At 33.6% G+C, this 15,276-nt stretch overlaps 1 protein-coding gene across 1 annotated transcript; it reads left to right on the top strand.

Annotated features, from left to right (window-relative positions):
- The first annotated feature begins 2,722 nt into the window (after nucleotides 1–2,722).
- On the top strand, nucleotides 2,723–4,616 carry LOC128203495 (uncharacterized). Its single transcript, XM_052904930.1, has 2 exons — nucleotides 2,723–2,768; nucleotides 3,275–4,616. Exons 1-2 carry the CDS (start codon nucleotides 2,751–2,753, stop codon nucleotides 4,460–4,462), a joined length of 1,206 nt encoding a protein of 401 aa, XP_052760890.1. The 5' UTR covers nucleotides 2,723–2,750; the 3' UTR covers nucleotides 4,463–4,616.
- The last annotated feature ends 10,660 nt before the right edge of the window (nucleotides 4,617–15,276 follow it).

Raw genomic sequence — 15,276 nt, forward strand, 5'->3', positions numbered from 1 at the left:
AACACTACAAGCATTCCCCTTAATTGTACAACTATGATGATTAAACATGGAATCTTTTGCAACTTGGACATGAAACCACCTCGTATATGTCAAAGTTCAGTTTAGCGATCAACAGGAAATGGAGCGAGCGCTCGCACCATTTCCTGTTGATCGCCAAAATGAGCTCTAACTTATTTGGTCTTCGCCCTTTGTGTATCCACGTGGTATTTTGGCACGAAAGTAAAACCGCCCAGGCGTTAGTTTTAATTAAATAAGTGTCGAGCAATGGTAAATTGTCGCGACTTTATCAATATGTTATAAAAGCAAAACGAATTGATTGATGTTTGTACAAAAATGGAAACGCACCGAAACATAAATGTTTATAATACTTTTCTTTTTAAAATGAACAAATTGTTGATACTTAGATTATTAGAATAACCTAGGTATGCTTGAATAGTACAGAACTTTACTGGGATGACCTCATTAAGTTGTTTATGCATAATGAACAATAAAATATTGCACATTTGGGAACTGAATTTGTTTGATTGGTTGTATATTATAAAGAGCATTTTAAAGGAAGAAAGGTAAAGGAGATTTGAATTTGACTATTGTCACATTAATATTTCTGTGCACTGAATAAATGTCAATACGATTTGATAGCTGAATACACATCTGTTTTCAAATTTAGGTTCATGACGTAAGCTTCAACTGCCTCCAGAAAACGTACCATTAACTGGAAGAAGATTTATTTCACATTCAATAAGCCATACGGTCCATGAGGACAAACAATATTTACAAATATTTACAATGGTACATACACAACTGGCAATCATAGTAACTTCGCTCAGGCGCAGAGGCAAGCATTCTGTGAAAAATAGACTACTTTAGCAAATCATGTAGATCGACAAAATACTCTCTACGAAAATAAGTGTTTATATTCACGGTCAAATTTGCTCTACATAATATGTAGCTGCAGTAAGTAGGTTTAATCCTCGATTGTGATTGGCCCACAAATATATGCGAACACCAAAAAGGTGTATTCAATCAATGTAGTGTAACTCAATCCTTATTTTCCCTTAACCTTTAGTCTTTAAAGGACGTTCCAACTCATTTAAGTGAGTGTTATACTTCCAAACTTCTTTTAATGGAAGCACTGTATAACAGACCGATATTTTGGACACCGAACTCGAAAATCTGTCGACTCTCAGTCTTACGTCCGATAGGCTACCAGATTGCTATCACTTGAGTTGGTGGTGTTCCGCATATACACATCAATATAACCATGAGATGACTTCATTGTCTTTAAGCTACCATTAGGCTGAATATAACTGATAATATCAAAGCGGTTTTTACAGCAATAAATTAATAACATTTTGTAATTTCAACTAATTTGTAATGGGTTTTTTCTTGAGACGCTGAGCATCCTTTCGTTTGATGTTTGTTTTGCTTTGACATTTGAACTGGTTAAAGATGTACCCTTACTCCCATTTTTTTTTACCACGATTGATATACTTGGTTTTATATACCAAAACCGATGAATAACTGTCGAAAACAATGGTTCTTATTAAGGATACCGAATTTAATTTCAAAGAAAGGTGCAGAAAACACGATATTTCTACATTATGAGACAATAGTAGATCACAGAAAATCTTTTAGCATTCACCAATCATTTAATATTTTTGCGTTTTCAGTTATTAAACACTTAGTTACAATCCTGCTATCAGTAATTAATAGTTTCCATAAATGAATTATTTAGAAAGTAGTTAAAGGTTTATCACCCAAAATCTATATCTGTGATACATGTGTATGTACTGATTTTGAATAACCTCTTCAGTCTGAGTTTGCGTTTCAAGACTCAAGATCACAAAAGCTGCCATAGACCTGCAACTGAATGAGGAGCATTGGTAGTGAAAATTGCTGTATTTGTTATGTATGAAATATTTCCCTATCGTTTGCACAAATATCTCGTTGAATAGCACATCATCTAAGCTAATTTAAAACATTAAGAAGTTAAAAACTTTGGTTCCGTACACTAGATAATATGTGTCCTGGGCTTGTCATCGTTAGTTTACTTGTTATATTATAATTAGTGTCGACTGTTCTTCAGCCGTGCTATTTTAGTACTTGTAAGGTTTATTCACGTGTTCTACTGGGAACCACAACTTCCGTTTTGCTTTTACATTTAACTAATTCTTTATTGGAATCGCAGCATGTACGAAATTTAAAGCAAAATGAACATAATATATGCATAACAGACTGGATAAAACCAGGCATGAGGACAGGTCGTTGTTTCTTATCACTAAATTTTTATACCGTATTCTTTCTTCAAAATGTAAACACCTACAACTACAGACGCACAAATTCTTAAGTATTCATTATTGTCGATTAGAGAAGAAAGTCGGTGTCTATGATATACAAACAACATAAGATCTAGCCTACAAAAAACACGAAATTATTCGTTCATTGCATATAGCTTGCGTTATTACTTTAGGGTTGTTTAAAATTGATTTATTTTGTACAATTTACAAATGTGTGTAATATACAAAACAATCGCAAATTTTCAGAATAATTATATTTATACATATGTATTATCTCCCCGGACATATTATATGTGTGTTAAAGTAAGTAATAAAGCTAACTATTACCGTATCCATTGTTGTACTCTTTGATCCATATAGTTTTAAATAACTTTGGTATGTTTATTGGAAATTCTACGGACTCTGTCGTTAGGTTTGGGACACTGTCCAAAATCTCCAGACGAAGTTAAGTGGATGGCATCATTTACGATGGTAAGCAAACAAATTCTTGAAATGTTAAAGTGATTATATACTCAAATAGTAAAACATATGTGGTTGTATACTTAAATAGATAAATATAATGTTCTTGTGGTTGTTTGTACAGTTGGGCCAAATCCTCTTGTACTAAGCTAATTAGTATAAGTGTTGGCTTGCTTAAGTAGAGCAGGTTATAAGAACGGGATCTAAGACTTTTAAAAAATGAAACGTGAAATGTAAGATTTGTTTAACCTTCCAATGACGAACAAATAACGCAATTAGTTCAGACGAGCTTTTCGTTGCGATAAAATATAATTGTATAGTTCTAAAAACAACTAGATATATTTCTCATTACCCTATCATAGGTGGTGGTAAATTCTGATCAAAAACAACTCTGCATGTGGGAATCGAACCAAGGACTCAATTAAACAGACTCTGAAAGGCTAACTACTCGACTATCACTATACGTTTACATGTTGGTTGTTCAATCCTCGGAACAGTATTTTATTTCAATGTTACAGCCGCTGTTATCGGTTTCCTGTGTTGTTCTCTTCGCCACACTTGTCTCCCAAACATCGGCATTCATCATCGACAGTTACTCGTGCCCCGCCTCACTGCCATGTCGCTGCCCAAATCTCCTGACAATCTACTGCAATTATGGCCAACTAACAGATATCCCCGACTTCAATGAGACAGATCGAGATTACCACCACATGGAAGTTTATATAAGCCACAATCCGGACTTAACAAAGATAGATGCTAACGCATTCACTCCATTAGGACATATACGACAACACGAAATAGCTTTAACGCTTGTAAACAATAGTTTGGCAGACATCGAAAGTAACGCATTCGCTGGAATAAGTGACCGAATTTATTACATAAATTTGGAGTACAATAACTTCACACACTTGCCAGCGGGACTGGGCGATCATCAGGGTCTTGTTTATCTTAAGACGTTATTACTCAGTTATAACCCTCTAAAAACGCTAGACGGTCATATCATGCACAGCCTGGGAAGGACTCTTCAAGAATTCTCGTTTGGAATTGTCGGAGAGAATTGGCCAACGTCAATACAAGAACTACGACATGTGACAACATTGCAAGTAGGTCCATTGTCACTGTCCACTTTGCCGGACCATGCATTTATACACATGCCGCTAGTAAAACTGACCTTCGCCGAAACAAATCTTGAAGCCATTCCGCACGTCATTTGCAGAATCAATCAACTCCGCTCTCTGGAATTCAACACAACCAACGTTGTCGACTTTGCCACGATGGTTCCCCATTGCGCAACAGGTGGTCATCATTATGAAGGTCTTCACTCACTGACGTTAGCTGGCACTGACCTGTACGAACTACCAATGAACATCTTCTCATCTTTTCCGCACCTGACCTCGCTGCGAATCTACGACCTGAAAGACGCATCCTCGAGCAATATTAACAACATTCAATTTCCATCGAATAACAAGATTCGGCACCTCGGACTTGATTCGAATAATCTTGTCTCGATTCCTCGCAGCATAACAACACTGCCGCATCTTCAGTCTCTTGACTTGGCGAGAAATCAGATTCAGTGCGGGTGCTTGATGTCGTGGATGCTACAGTGGGAGGGTCGACAGAACGTCAACATCACCGGGGAATGTGAAAACTACAATATGAGCATCGCCGACTTTATTGACACAAAACTGAAGATATTTTGTCATTAGACAGTCTATTGTTCACTCTTGGCCGGTATTGTGAAAATGTTCCAATACGAGAAAAAAACTGTCCTTTATCTAAGTTAAATTTGAAGAGATCAATATTTTTAAAAATGAAAATACAAAACGGTCCAAATAATAAATGCAAATGAATAAAAATGATGAAAAAGAGGCTTTTTAAAAAAAGTTGTTGTTAAAAAATAAATCATTTCACTCAGTTGAAAATATTGACTAAGAAGCTTTTTGAATGCTGGTTAATTTTTACGCAGCAAGAAAATAACTTCAATTCAAAACGTAATTTACAAGCAATCCATCAAAAAGTCATTAAGACACTGACGGCGCGCGGACTGACCTTACAATATTACAAAGCTATGTTTCACATCAGCAACTAGTTATGGCCATCGATTAAGTAAAACATGAGGTGGTCAAGCTTATTTATACCCGCACTAAGGCGAGTGCCCTGATAAGATTGTTAGTCATTTGAGGTTTTAAGTGCATAGTGCACAGACAGGATTTATCCCCAGAAGACGATTACTATTCTTCTTAGTGGTGCGGTCGGGAATCTAACCTGCGAACCCTGGATTGACAGTCAATGTGTAACCACTAGAACACGGATCCGCCACAAAAAATCATCGGTAGCAACTTGTCATTTCTTTGGATATTGTTCATTGATTGTGCAATGCATTTTTTGTTTATTTGACTTATATTGAGCCCCTGAAAAGAGGCACACTGTAATAGGTCTAACAAACGCTCTGTCAGACACTAACAACGTCACAATGCAATACTGACAACAGTGAGATACGTATAAAATACTGACAACAGCGAGATACATAAAATTATACAATGCTGACAGCAGCGAGATACATTTACAATGTTGACAACAGTGAGATACATATACAATACTGACAATAGTGAGGTACATATATAATACTGACAACAGTGAGATACATATACAATACTGACAACAGTGATGTACATATGCGATACAGACAATAGTGAGGTACATAAATAATACTGACAATAGTGAGATACATATACAATACTGACAATAGTGAGGTACATATATAATACTGACAATAGTGAGATACATATACAATGCTGACATCAGCGAGATACATTTACAATGTTGACAACAGTGAGATACATATACAATATTGACAATAGTGAGATACATATACAATACTGACAATAGTGAGGTACATATACAATACTGACAATAGTGAGATACATATACAATACTGACAATAGTGAGGTACATATACAATACTGACAATAGTGAGGTACATATACAATACTGACAATAGTGTGGTAAATATACAATACTGACAATAGTGAGGTACATATACAATACTGACAATAGTGAGGTACATATACAATACTGACAATAGTGAGGTACATATACAATACTGACAATAGTGAGGTACATAAACAATACTGACAATACTGTGGTAAATATACAATACTGACAATAGTGAGGTACATATACAATACTGACAATAGTGAGGTACATATACAATACTGACAATAGTGAGGTACATATACAATACTGACAATAGTGAGGTACATATACAATACTGACAATAGTGAGGTACATATACAATACTGACAATAGTGTGGTAAATATACAATACTGACGATAGTGATGTACATATACAATACTGACAATAGTGAGGTACATATACAATACTGACAATAGTGAGGTACATATACAATACTGACGATAGTGAGGTACATATACAATACTGACAATAGTGAGATACATATACAATACTGACAATAGTGAGGTACATATACAATACTGACAATAGTGAGGTACATATACAATACTGACAATAGTGAGGTACATATACAATACTGACAATAGTGAGGTACATATACAATACTGACAATAGTGTGGTAAATATACAATACTGACAATAGTGAGGTACATATACAATACTGACAATAGTGAGGTACATATACAATACTGACAATAGTGAGATACATATACAATACTGACAATAGTGTGGTAAATATACAATACTGACAATAGTGAGGTACATATACAATACTGACAATAGTGAGATACATATACAATACTGACAATAGTGAGGTACATAATCAATACAGACAACAGTGAGATACATATACAATACTGACAATAGTGAGGTACATATACAATACTGACAATAGTGAGGTACATATACAATACTGACAATAGTGAGGTACATATACAATACTGACAATAGTGAGATACATATACAATACTGACAATAGTGAGGTACATATACAATACTGACAATAGTGAGATACATATACAATACTGACAATAGTGAGGTACATATACAATACAGACAACAGTGAGATACATATACAATACTGACAACAGCGAGATACATATACAATACTGACAATAGTGAGATACATATATAATATTGACAATAGTGAGATACATATACAATACTGACAATAGTGAGGTACATATACAATACAGACAACAGTGAGATACATATACAATACTGACAACAGCGAGATACATATACAATACTGACAATAGTGAGATACATATACAATACTGACAATAGTGAGATACATATACAATACTGACAACAGTGAGATACATATACAATACAGACAACAGCGAGATACATATACAATACTGACAATAGTGAGGTACATATACAATACTGACAACAGTGAGATACATATACAATACTGACAACAGCGAGATACATATACAATACTGACAATAGTGAGATACATATACAATACTGACAATAGTGAGATACATATACAATATTGACAATAGTGAGATACATATATAATACTGACAATAGTGAGGTACATATACAATACTGACAATAGTGAGGTACATATACAATACTGACAATAGTGAGGTACATATACAATACTGACAATAGTGAGATACATATACAATACTGACAATAGTGAGATACATATACAATACTGACAATAGTGAGGTACATATACAATACTGACAATAGTGAGGTACATATACAATACTGACAATAGTGAGGTACATATACAATACTGACAATAGTGAGATACATATACAATACTGACAATAGTGAGATACATATACAATACTGACAACAGTGTGGTAAATATACAATACTGACAATAGTGAGATACATATACAATACTGACAACAGTGTGGTAAATATACAATACTGACAATAGTGAGGTACATATGCAATACTGACAATAGTGAGATACATATACAATACTGACAATAGTGAGGTACATAATCAATACAGACAACAGTGAGATACATATACAATACTGACAATAGTGACGTACATATACAATACTGACAATAGTGAGGTAAATATACAATACTGACAATAGTGAGGTACATATATAATACTGACAATAGTGAGATACATATACAATACTGACAATAGTGAGGTACATATGCGATACTGACAATAGTGTGGTAAATATACAATACTGACAATAGTGAGGTACATATACAATACTGACAATAGTGAGGTACATATACAATACTGACAATAGTGAGGTACATATACAATACTGACAATAGTGAGATACATATACAATACTGACAATAGTGAGGTACATAAAATTATACAATGCTGACAGCAGCGAGATACATTTGCAATGTTGACAATAGTGAGATACATATACAATACTGACAATAGTGAGGTACATATATAATACTGACAACAGTGAGATACATATACAATACTGACAACAGTGATGTACATATGCGATACAGACAATAGTGAGGTACATATATAATACTGACAATAGTGAGATACATATACAATACTGACAATAGTGAGGTACATATATAATACTGACAATAGTGAGATACATATACAATGCTGACATCAGCGAGATACATTTACAATGTTGACAACAGTGAGATACATATACAATATTGACAATAGTGAGGTACATATACAATACTGACAATAGTGAGGTACATATACAATACTGACAATAGTGAGGTACATATACAATACTGACAATAGTGTGGTAAATATACAATACTGACAATAGTGAGGTACATATACAATACTGACAATAGTGAGGTACATATACAATACTGACAATAGTGAGGTACATATACAATACTGACAATAGTGTGGTAAATATACAATACTGACAATAGTGAGGTACATAAATAATACTGACAATAGTGAGATACATATACAATACTGACAATAGTGAGGTACATATATAATACTGACAATAGTGAGATACATATACAATGCTGACATCAGCGAGATACATTTACAATGTTGACAACAGTGAGATACATATACAATACTGACAATAGTGAGATACATATACAATACTGACAATAGTGAGGTACATATACAATACTGACAATAGTGAGATACATATACAATACTGACAATAGTGAGGTACATATACAATACTGACAATAGTGAGGTACATATACAATACTGACAATAGTGTGGTAAATATACAATACTGACAATAGTGAGGTACATATACAATACTGACAATAGTGAGGTACATATACAATACTGACAATAGTGAGGTACATATACAATACTGACAATAGTGAGGTACATAAACAATACTGACAATACTGTGGTAAATATACAATACTGGCAATAGTGAGGTACATATACAATACTGACAATAGTGAGGTACATATACAATACTGACAATAGTGAGGTACATATACAATACTGACAATAGTGAGGTACATATACAATACTGACAATAGTGAGGTACATATACAATACTGACAATAGTGTGGTACATATACAATACTGACGATAGTGATGTACATATACAATACTGACAATAGTGAGGTACATATACAATACTGACAATAGTGAGGTACATATACAATACTGACGATAGTGAGGTACATATACAATACTGACAATAGTGAGATACATATACAATACTGACAATAGTGAGGTACATATACAATACTGACAATAGTGAGATACATATACAATACTGACAATAGTGAGGTACATATACAATACTGACAATAGTGAGGTACATATACAATACTGACAATAGTGTGGTAAATATACAATACTGACAATAGTGAGGTACATATACAATACTGACAATAGTGAGGTACATATACAATACTGACAATAGTGTGATACATATACAATACTGACAATAGTGTGGTAAATATACAATACTGACAATAGTGAGGTACATATACAATACTGACAATAGTGAGATACATATACAATACTGACAATAGTGAGGTACATAATCAATACAGACAACAGTGAGATACATATACAATACTGACAATAGTGAGGTACATATACAATACTGACAATAGTGAGGTACATATACAATACTGACAATAGTGAGGTACATATACAATACTGACAATAGTGAGATACATATACAATACTGACAATAGTGAGGTACATATACAATACTGACAATAGTGAGATACATATACAATACTGACAATAGTGAGGTACATATACAATACAGACAACAGTGAGATACATATACAATACTGACAACAGCGAGATACATATACAATACTGACAATAGTGAGATACATATACAATACTGACAATAGTGAGATATATATACAATACTGACAATAGTGAGGTACATATACAATACAGACAACAGTGAGATACATATACAATACTGACAACAGCGAGATACATATACAATACTGACAATAGTGAGATACATATACAATACTGACAATAGTGAGATACATATACAATACAGACAACAGTGAGATACATATACAATACAGACAACAGTGAGATACATATACAATACTGACAATAGTGAGGTACATATACAATACAGACAACAGTGAGATACATATACAATACTGACAACAGCGAGATACATATACAATACTGACAATAGTGAGGTACATATACAATACTGACAATAGTGAGATACATATACAATATTGACAATAGTGAGATACATATATAATACTGACAATAGTGAGGTACATATACAATACTGACAATAGTGAGGTAGATATACAATACTGACAATAGTGAGGTACATATACAATACTGACAATAGTGAGATACATATACAATACTGACAATAGTGAGATACATATACAATACTGACAATAGTGAGGTACATATACAATACTGACAATAGTGAGGTACATATACAATACTGACAATAGTGAGGTACATATACAATACTGACAATAGTGAGATACATATACAATACTGACAATAGTGAGATACATATACAATACTGACAACAGTGTGGTAAATATACAATACTGACAATAGTGAGATACATATACAATACTGACAACAGTGTGGTAAATATACAATACTGACAATAGTGAGGTACATATACAATACTGACAATAGTGAGATACATATACAATACTGACAATAGTGAGGTACATAATCAATACAGACAACAGTGAGATACATATACAATACTGACAATAGTGACGTACATATACAATACTGATAATAGTGAGGTAAATATACAATACTGACAATAGTGAGGTACATATATAATACTGACAATAGTGAGATACATATACAATACTGACAATAGTGAGGTACATATGCGATACTGACAATAGTGTGGTAAATATACAATACTGACAATAGTGAGGTACATATACAATACTGACAATAGTGAGGTACATATACAATACTGACAATAGTGAGGTACATATACAATACTGACAATAGTGAGATACATATACAATACTGACAATAGTGAGGTACATAAAATTATACAATGCTGACAGCAGCGAGATACATTTGCAATGTTGACAATAGTGAGATACATATACAATACTGACAATAGTGAGGTACATATATAATACTGACAACAGTGAGATACATATACAATACTGACAACAGTGATGTACATATGCGATACAGACAATAGTGAGGTACATATATAATACTGACAATAGTGAGATACATATACAATACTGACAATAGTGAGGTACATATACAATACTGACAATAGTGAGATACATATACAATGCTGACATCAGCGAGATACATTTACAATGTTGACAACAGTGAGATACATATACAATATTGACAATAGTGAGGTACATATACAATACTGACAATAGTGAGGTACATATACAATACCGACAATAGTGAGGTACATATACAATACTGACAATAGTGTGGTAAATATACAATACTGACAATAGTGAGGTACATATACAATACTGACAATAGTGAGGTACATATACAATACTGACAATAGTGAGGTACATATACAATACTGACAATAGTGTGGTAAATATACAATACTGACAATAGTGAGGTACATATACAATACTGACAATAGTGAGGTACATATACAATACTGACAATAGTGAGGTACATATACAATACTGACAATAGTGAGGTACATAAACAATACTGACAATAGTGTGGTAAATATACAATACTGACAATAGTGAGGTACATATACAATACTGACAATAGTGAGGTACATATACAATACTGACAATAGTGAGGTACATATACAATACTGACAATAGTGAGGTACATATACAATACTGACAATAGTGAGGTACATATACAATACTGACAATAGTATGGTAAATATACAATACTGACGATAGTGAGGTACATATACAATACTGACAATAGTGAGGTACATATACAATACTGACAATAGTGAGGTACATATACAATACTGACGATAGTGAGGTACATATACAATACTGACAATAGTGAGATACATATACAATACTGACGATAGTGAGGTACATATACAATATTGACAATAGTGAGATACATATACAATACTGACAATAGTGAGGTACATATGCTCTACTGACAATAGTGAGGTACATATACAATACTGACAAAAGTGTGGTAAATATACAATACTGACAATAGTGAGGTACATATACAATACTGACAATAGTGAGGTACATATACAATACTGACAATAGTGAGATACATATACAATACTGACAATAGTGAGATACATATACAATACTGACAATAGTGTGGTAAATATACAATACTGACAATAGTGAGGTACATATACAATACTGACAATAGTGAGATACATATACAATACTGACAACAGCGAGATACATATACAATACTGACAATAGTGAGATACATATACAATACTGACAACAGCAAGATACATCAATATATCTTTATTTCTAAATGTTTGGGCAGCCGCCTTGGAACATGTTAATGTTATACATCATTCGTCCATTTATAAGCTCTTTGTTACCCCTTCGCGCATTATTATAATAATTTGTAAAACAATCCGCCCCTTTGTTCCCTTACCGCTAGCGAAGAGAATCAATGTATTACCTGGAACCAGCAACAAAATCCTACACCCAGGTAAGACACATTTTTTTGGCCATGTAAACCACAGGGACTAATTTGACCAAACATATAAGCACTGTATTGGTGTACTTATGCTAACACAAATAACATTTATTGGCCCAATTAATATTCAGAAGTGCGTTAATAATATATTTTGAACTGTTAAAGGTTAACAATTTGATAATGTGCTACTATGTCTAGACAAAAACAAATACAGCTAACGCAGAGGTTGATCGCAAGTGCGTTCAAAAACCAAAGGAACGATTTAGTTCCCGCACAATTCGGCCTCTTACAATTTCGTCCATACCCCTGAAACTTGTTGGTGCTGCTATTTCGTACCATTTGAAATTTATTGTGGATATTTTTCGGTAATTCATTTCTATCCATTATTAGAATTAAAACAAAGCATCAATATAAATTTAAGCGGAGTTTTGATGAATAGAGGGAAGTAACCGCTTCATAGAGTTTTAATACAGCGTCACTTGGTGTTGGCTGCTCCGTCTTAATCGAAAGCATAAATCAAGCACGAACATTAGGACTTCATCTGATTTTATCCATTGCGTTTCCATTCCGACAACATCGAATTCTGACGAATAAATCGAGTCTTTTTTATTGTGGTAAGATTATTGACGTCATGTTATTACAAGCTGATTGTCAAAAGAGTTAAGCTTATGAAATAGGCTCTGTTTTATGTGTCGCATAAGTCGGACATGATCAGCTTGACCTAGTTTTTGTTCAATTTGTTGTTGCAAAATATTACAGTGTCAGGTAATTTTTAAATCATAAAATTATCTTATACTGTTGTGCACAATAGGAAAGGTCTTTCTATTTTAAGAAACAATGCTTTGATTTTTTTTATAGAAATCTCTACAATCAAAGTGTTTCAATGACTCAAACTAATCACATATAGAGATTATGCATGTGATATTTGCTGGTTTATCAATACCGCTTTGCGATAAACAGCAAGATGAGCCCCACAACTGTGGTAGAAATTGTATGACACCCTAAAACAAATATGAGCATCTGGCATTAACTCATAGTAATACCAATTTTGGTTGGAAATTAAAGTAAAAACATAAAATTACCGGTAATGATTAACAGTAAATACGTAAAACAAGACAATATTGTATTTAGTTAAGGGACTTCATGATTAAAAGTGGCAGTCATTCAGTGGTCAAAATTAGCACAAGCCCGCAAGCCCTGCACTGGTAAAATGTCTTCCGGGCTTGCTCAAATTCTGAATTTTATATAGCAGGGCTTGTTCAAAATTGTTATGCCAAGCAATTATATAAGAATTCGGGCTTGTTCATCCTCAAGTCTAATTTCGATGACTGGTCATTGGATTTTTTTTTTGATGTTTGGAAATTTGCAGATACATTTTTCGTTGCTGGAAGGCTATATAGCTACACTATCAACCACACGTTTTTTGCAGATTTTGAACGATTTTTCCTTATCCCAGACGTTATCTTTTTAATCTAATTTTTATTATTTCCAGTGATTTAAGCATAACCCAAAACGCCGCCGTTTCTATAACTTTAGGCCTAAAAAAAAAAATTGTTTGGTTAGGGTTACATCATTTTCAAAAATAGGTAGGGTAGGTAGGCTTTTTTTTATTTTTTTATCTTTTTTTTAGTAGGCATTATATAAGAAGATCATTTTCATCATTGGAGAATGGTGTCAAAGCTATCTTCTGTATAAGCATTTAAGGTTTAAACTACGTATTGAATAGCAATTAAAAAAAAAACGAAAAAAAATATTTTTTTTTTTTTAGTTTTTCATTTTTTTTTTCAAACTGACTATAAAAACGGTAGGGTCAGCGCCTATTCCGTATGTAGCGTCGGGCATCCCGAACCAAATGTATTTTTTTTAGGCCTTATGTGAACTGTCTTCGTGGCCTAATGGTTAAGGCGTACGCCTTCAAACTCTGGCCGCGTCATACCGAAGGACGTTAAAAGTCAGTACAAGTAGCTCCCTTGCCTGGTGCTCGGCATTTAAAGGGTAGTGCTTGGAAAAGTGGTGTACTCAGAACTGGTTTAACCTAGGAAAGTTGTACCCCGTGTATCGATGCTTTACACCTAACACATAAAAGAACAAAGGGTTCTCTTCGAAAAAGTTAGGGTATCGCAGCCGGACTACCTTGTATCCCACCACTGTCTCTTCCACGTGCTGTCCCTTCAGCAAAAACAAAGGACCCCTTTGGAAATAAGTGCTTGCACTTTCACCTGATATCATTGACCTCAAGGTCTAAAGAAATACATACATACATACAGTGGTCAAGTCAAAGCTTTTGGCGGCGTTTGCCAAGTGTTATTTAACAGTTATTACGGTAGGTGTCAAATTTCTTAATTTCCATTCTAAGTAACTACTAATTTTAGTCAGTTTTATTCAACTCATACAAACTTGACCCTTAATCTACAAATCCCTAGATTTTTTACTCAAAACATAGTTTGTAGTTTGATCTGTGAAAATTATGCTTTGCAACTGTGAAAGTTTTCAGATGCTATT

This window comes from Mya arenaria, chromosome 9, assembly GCF_026914265.1.
Source record: "Mya arenaria isolate MELC-2E11 chromosome 9, ASM2691426v1".
NCBI classification, from domain to species: domain Eukaryota; kingdom Metazoa; phylum Mollusca; class Bivalvia; order Myida; family Myidae; genus Mya; species Mya arenaria.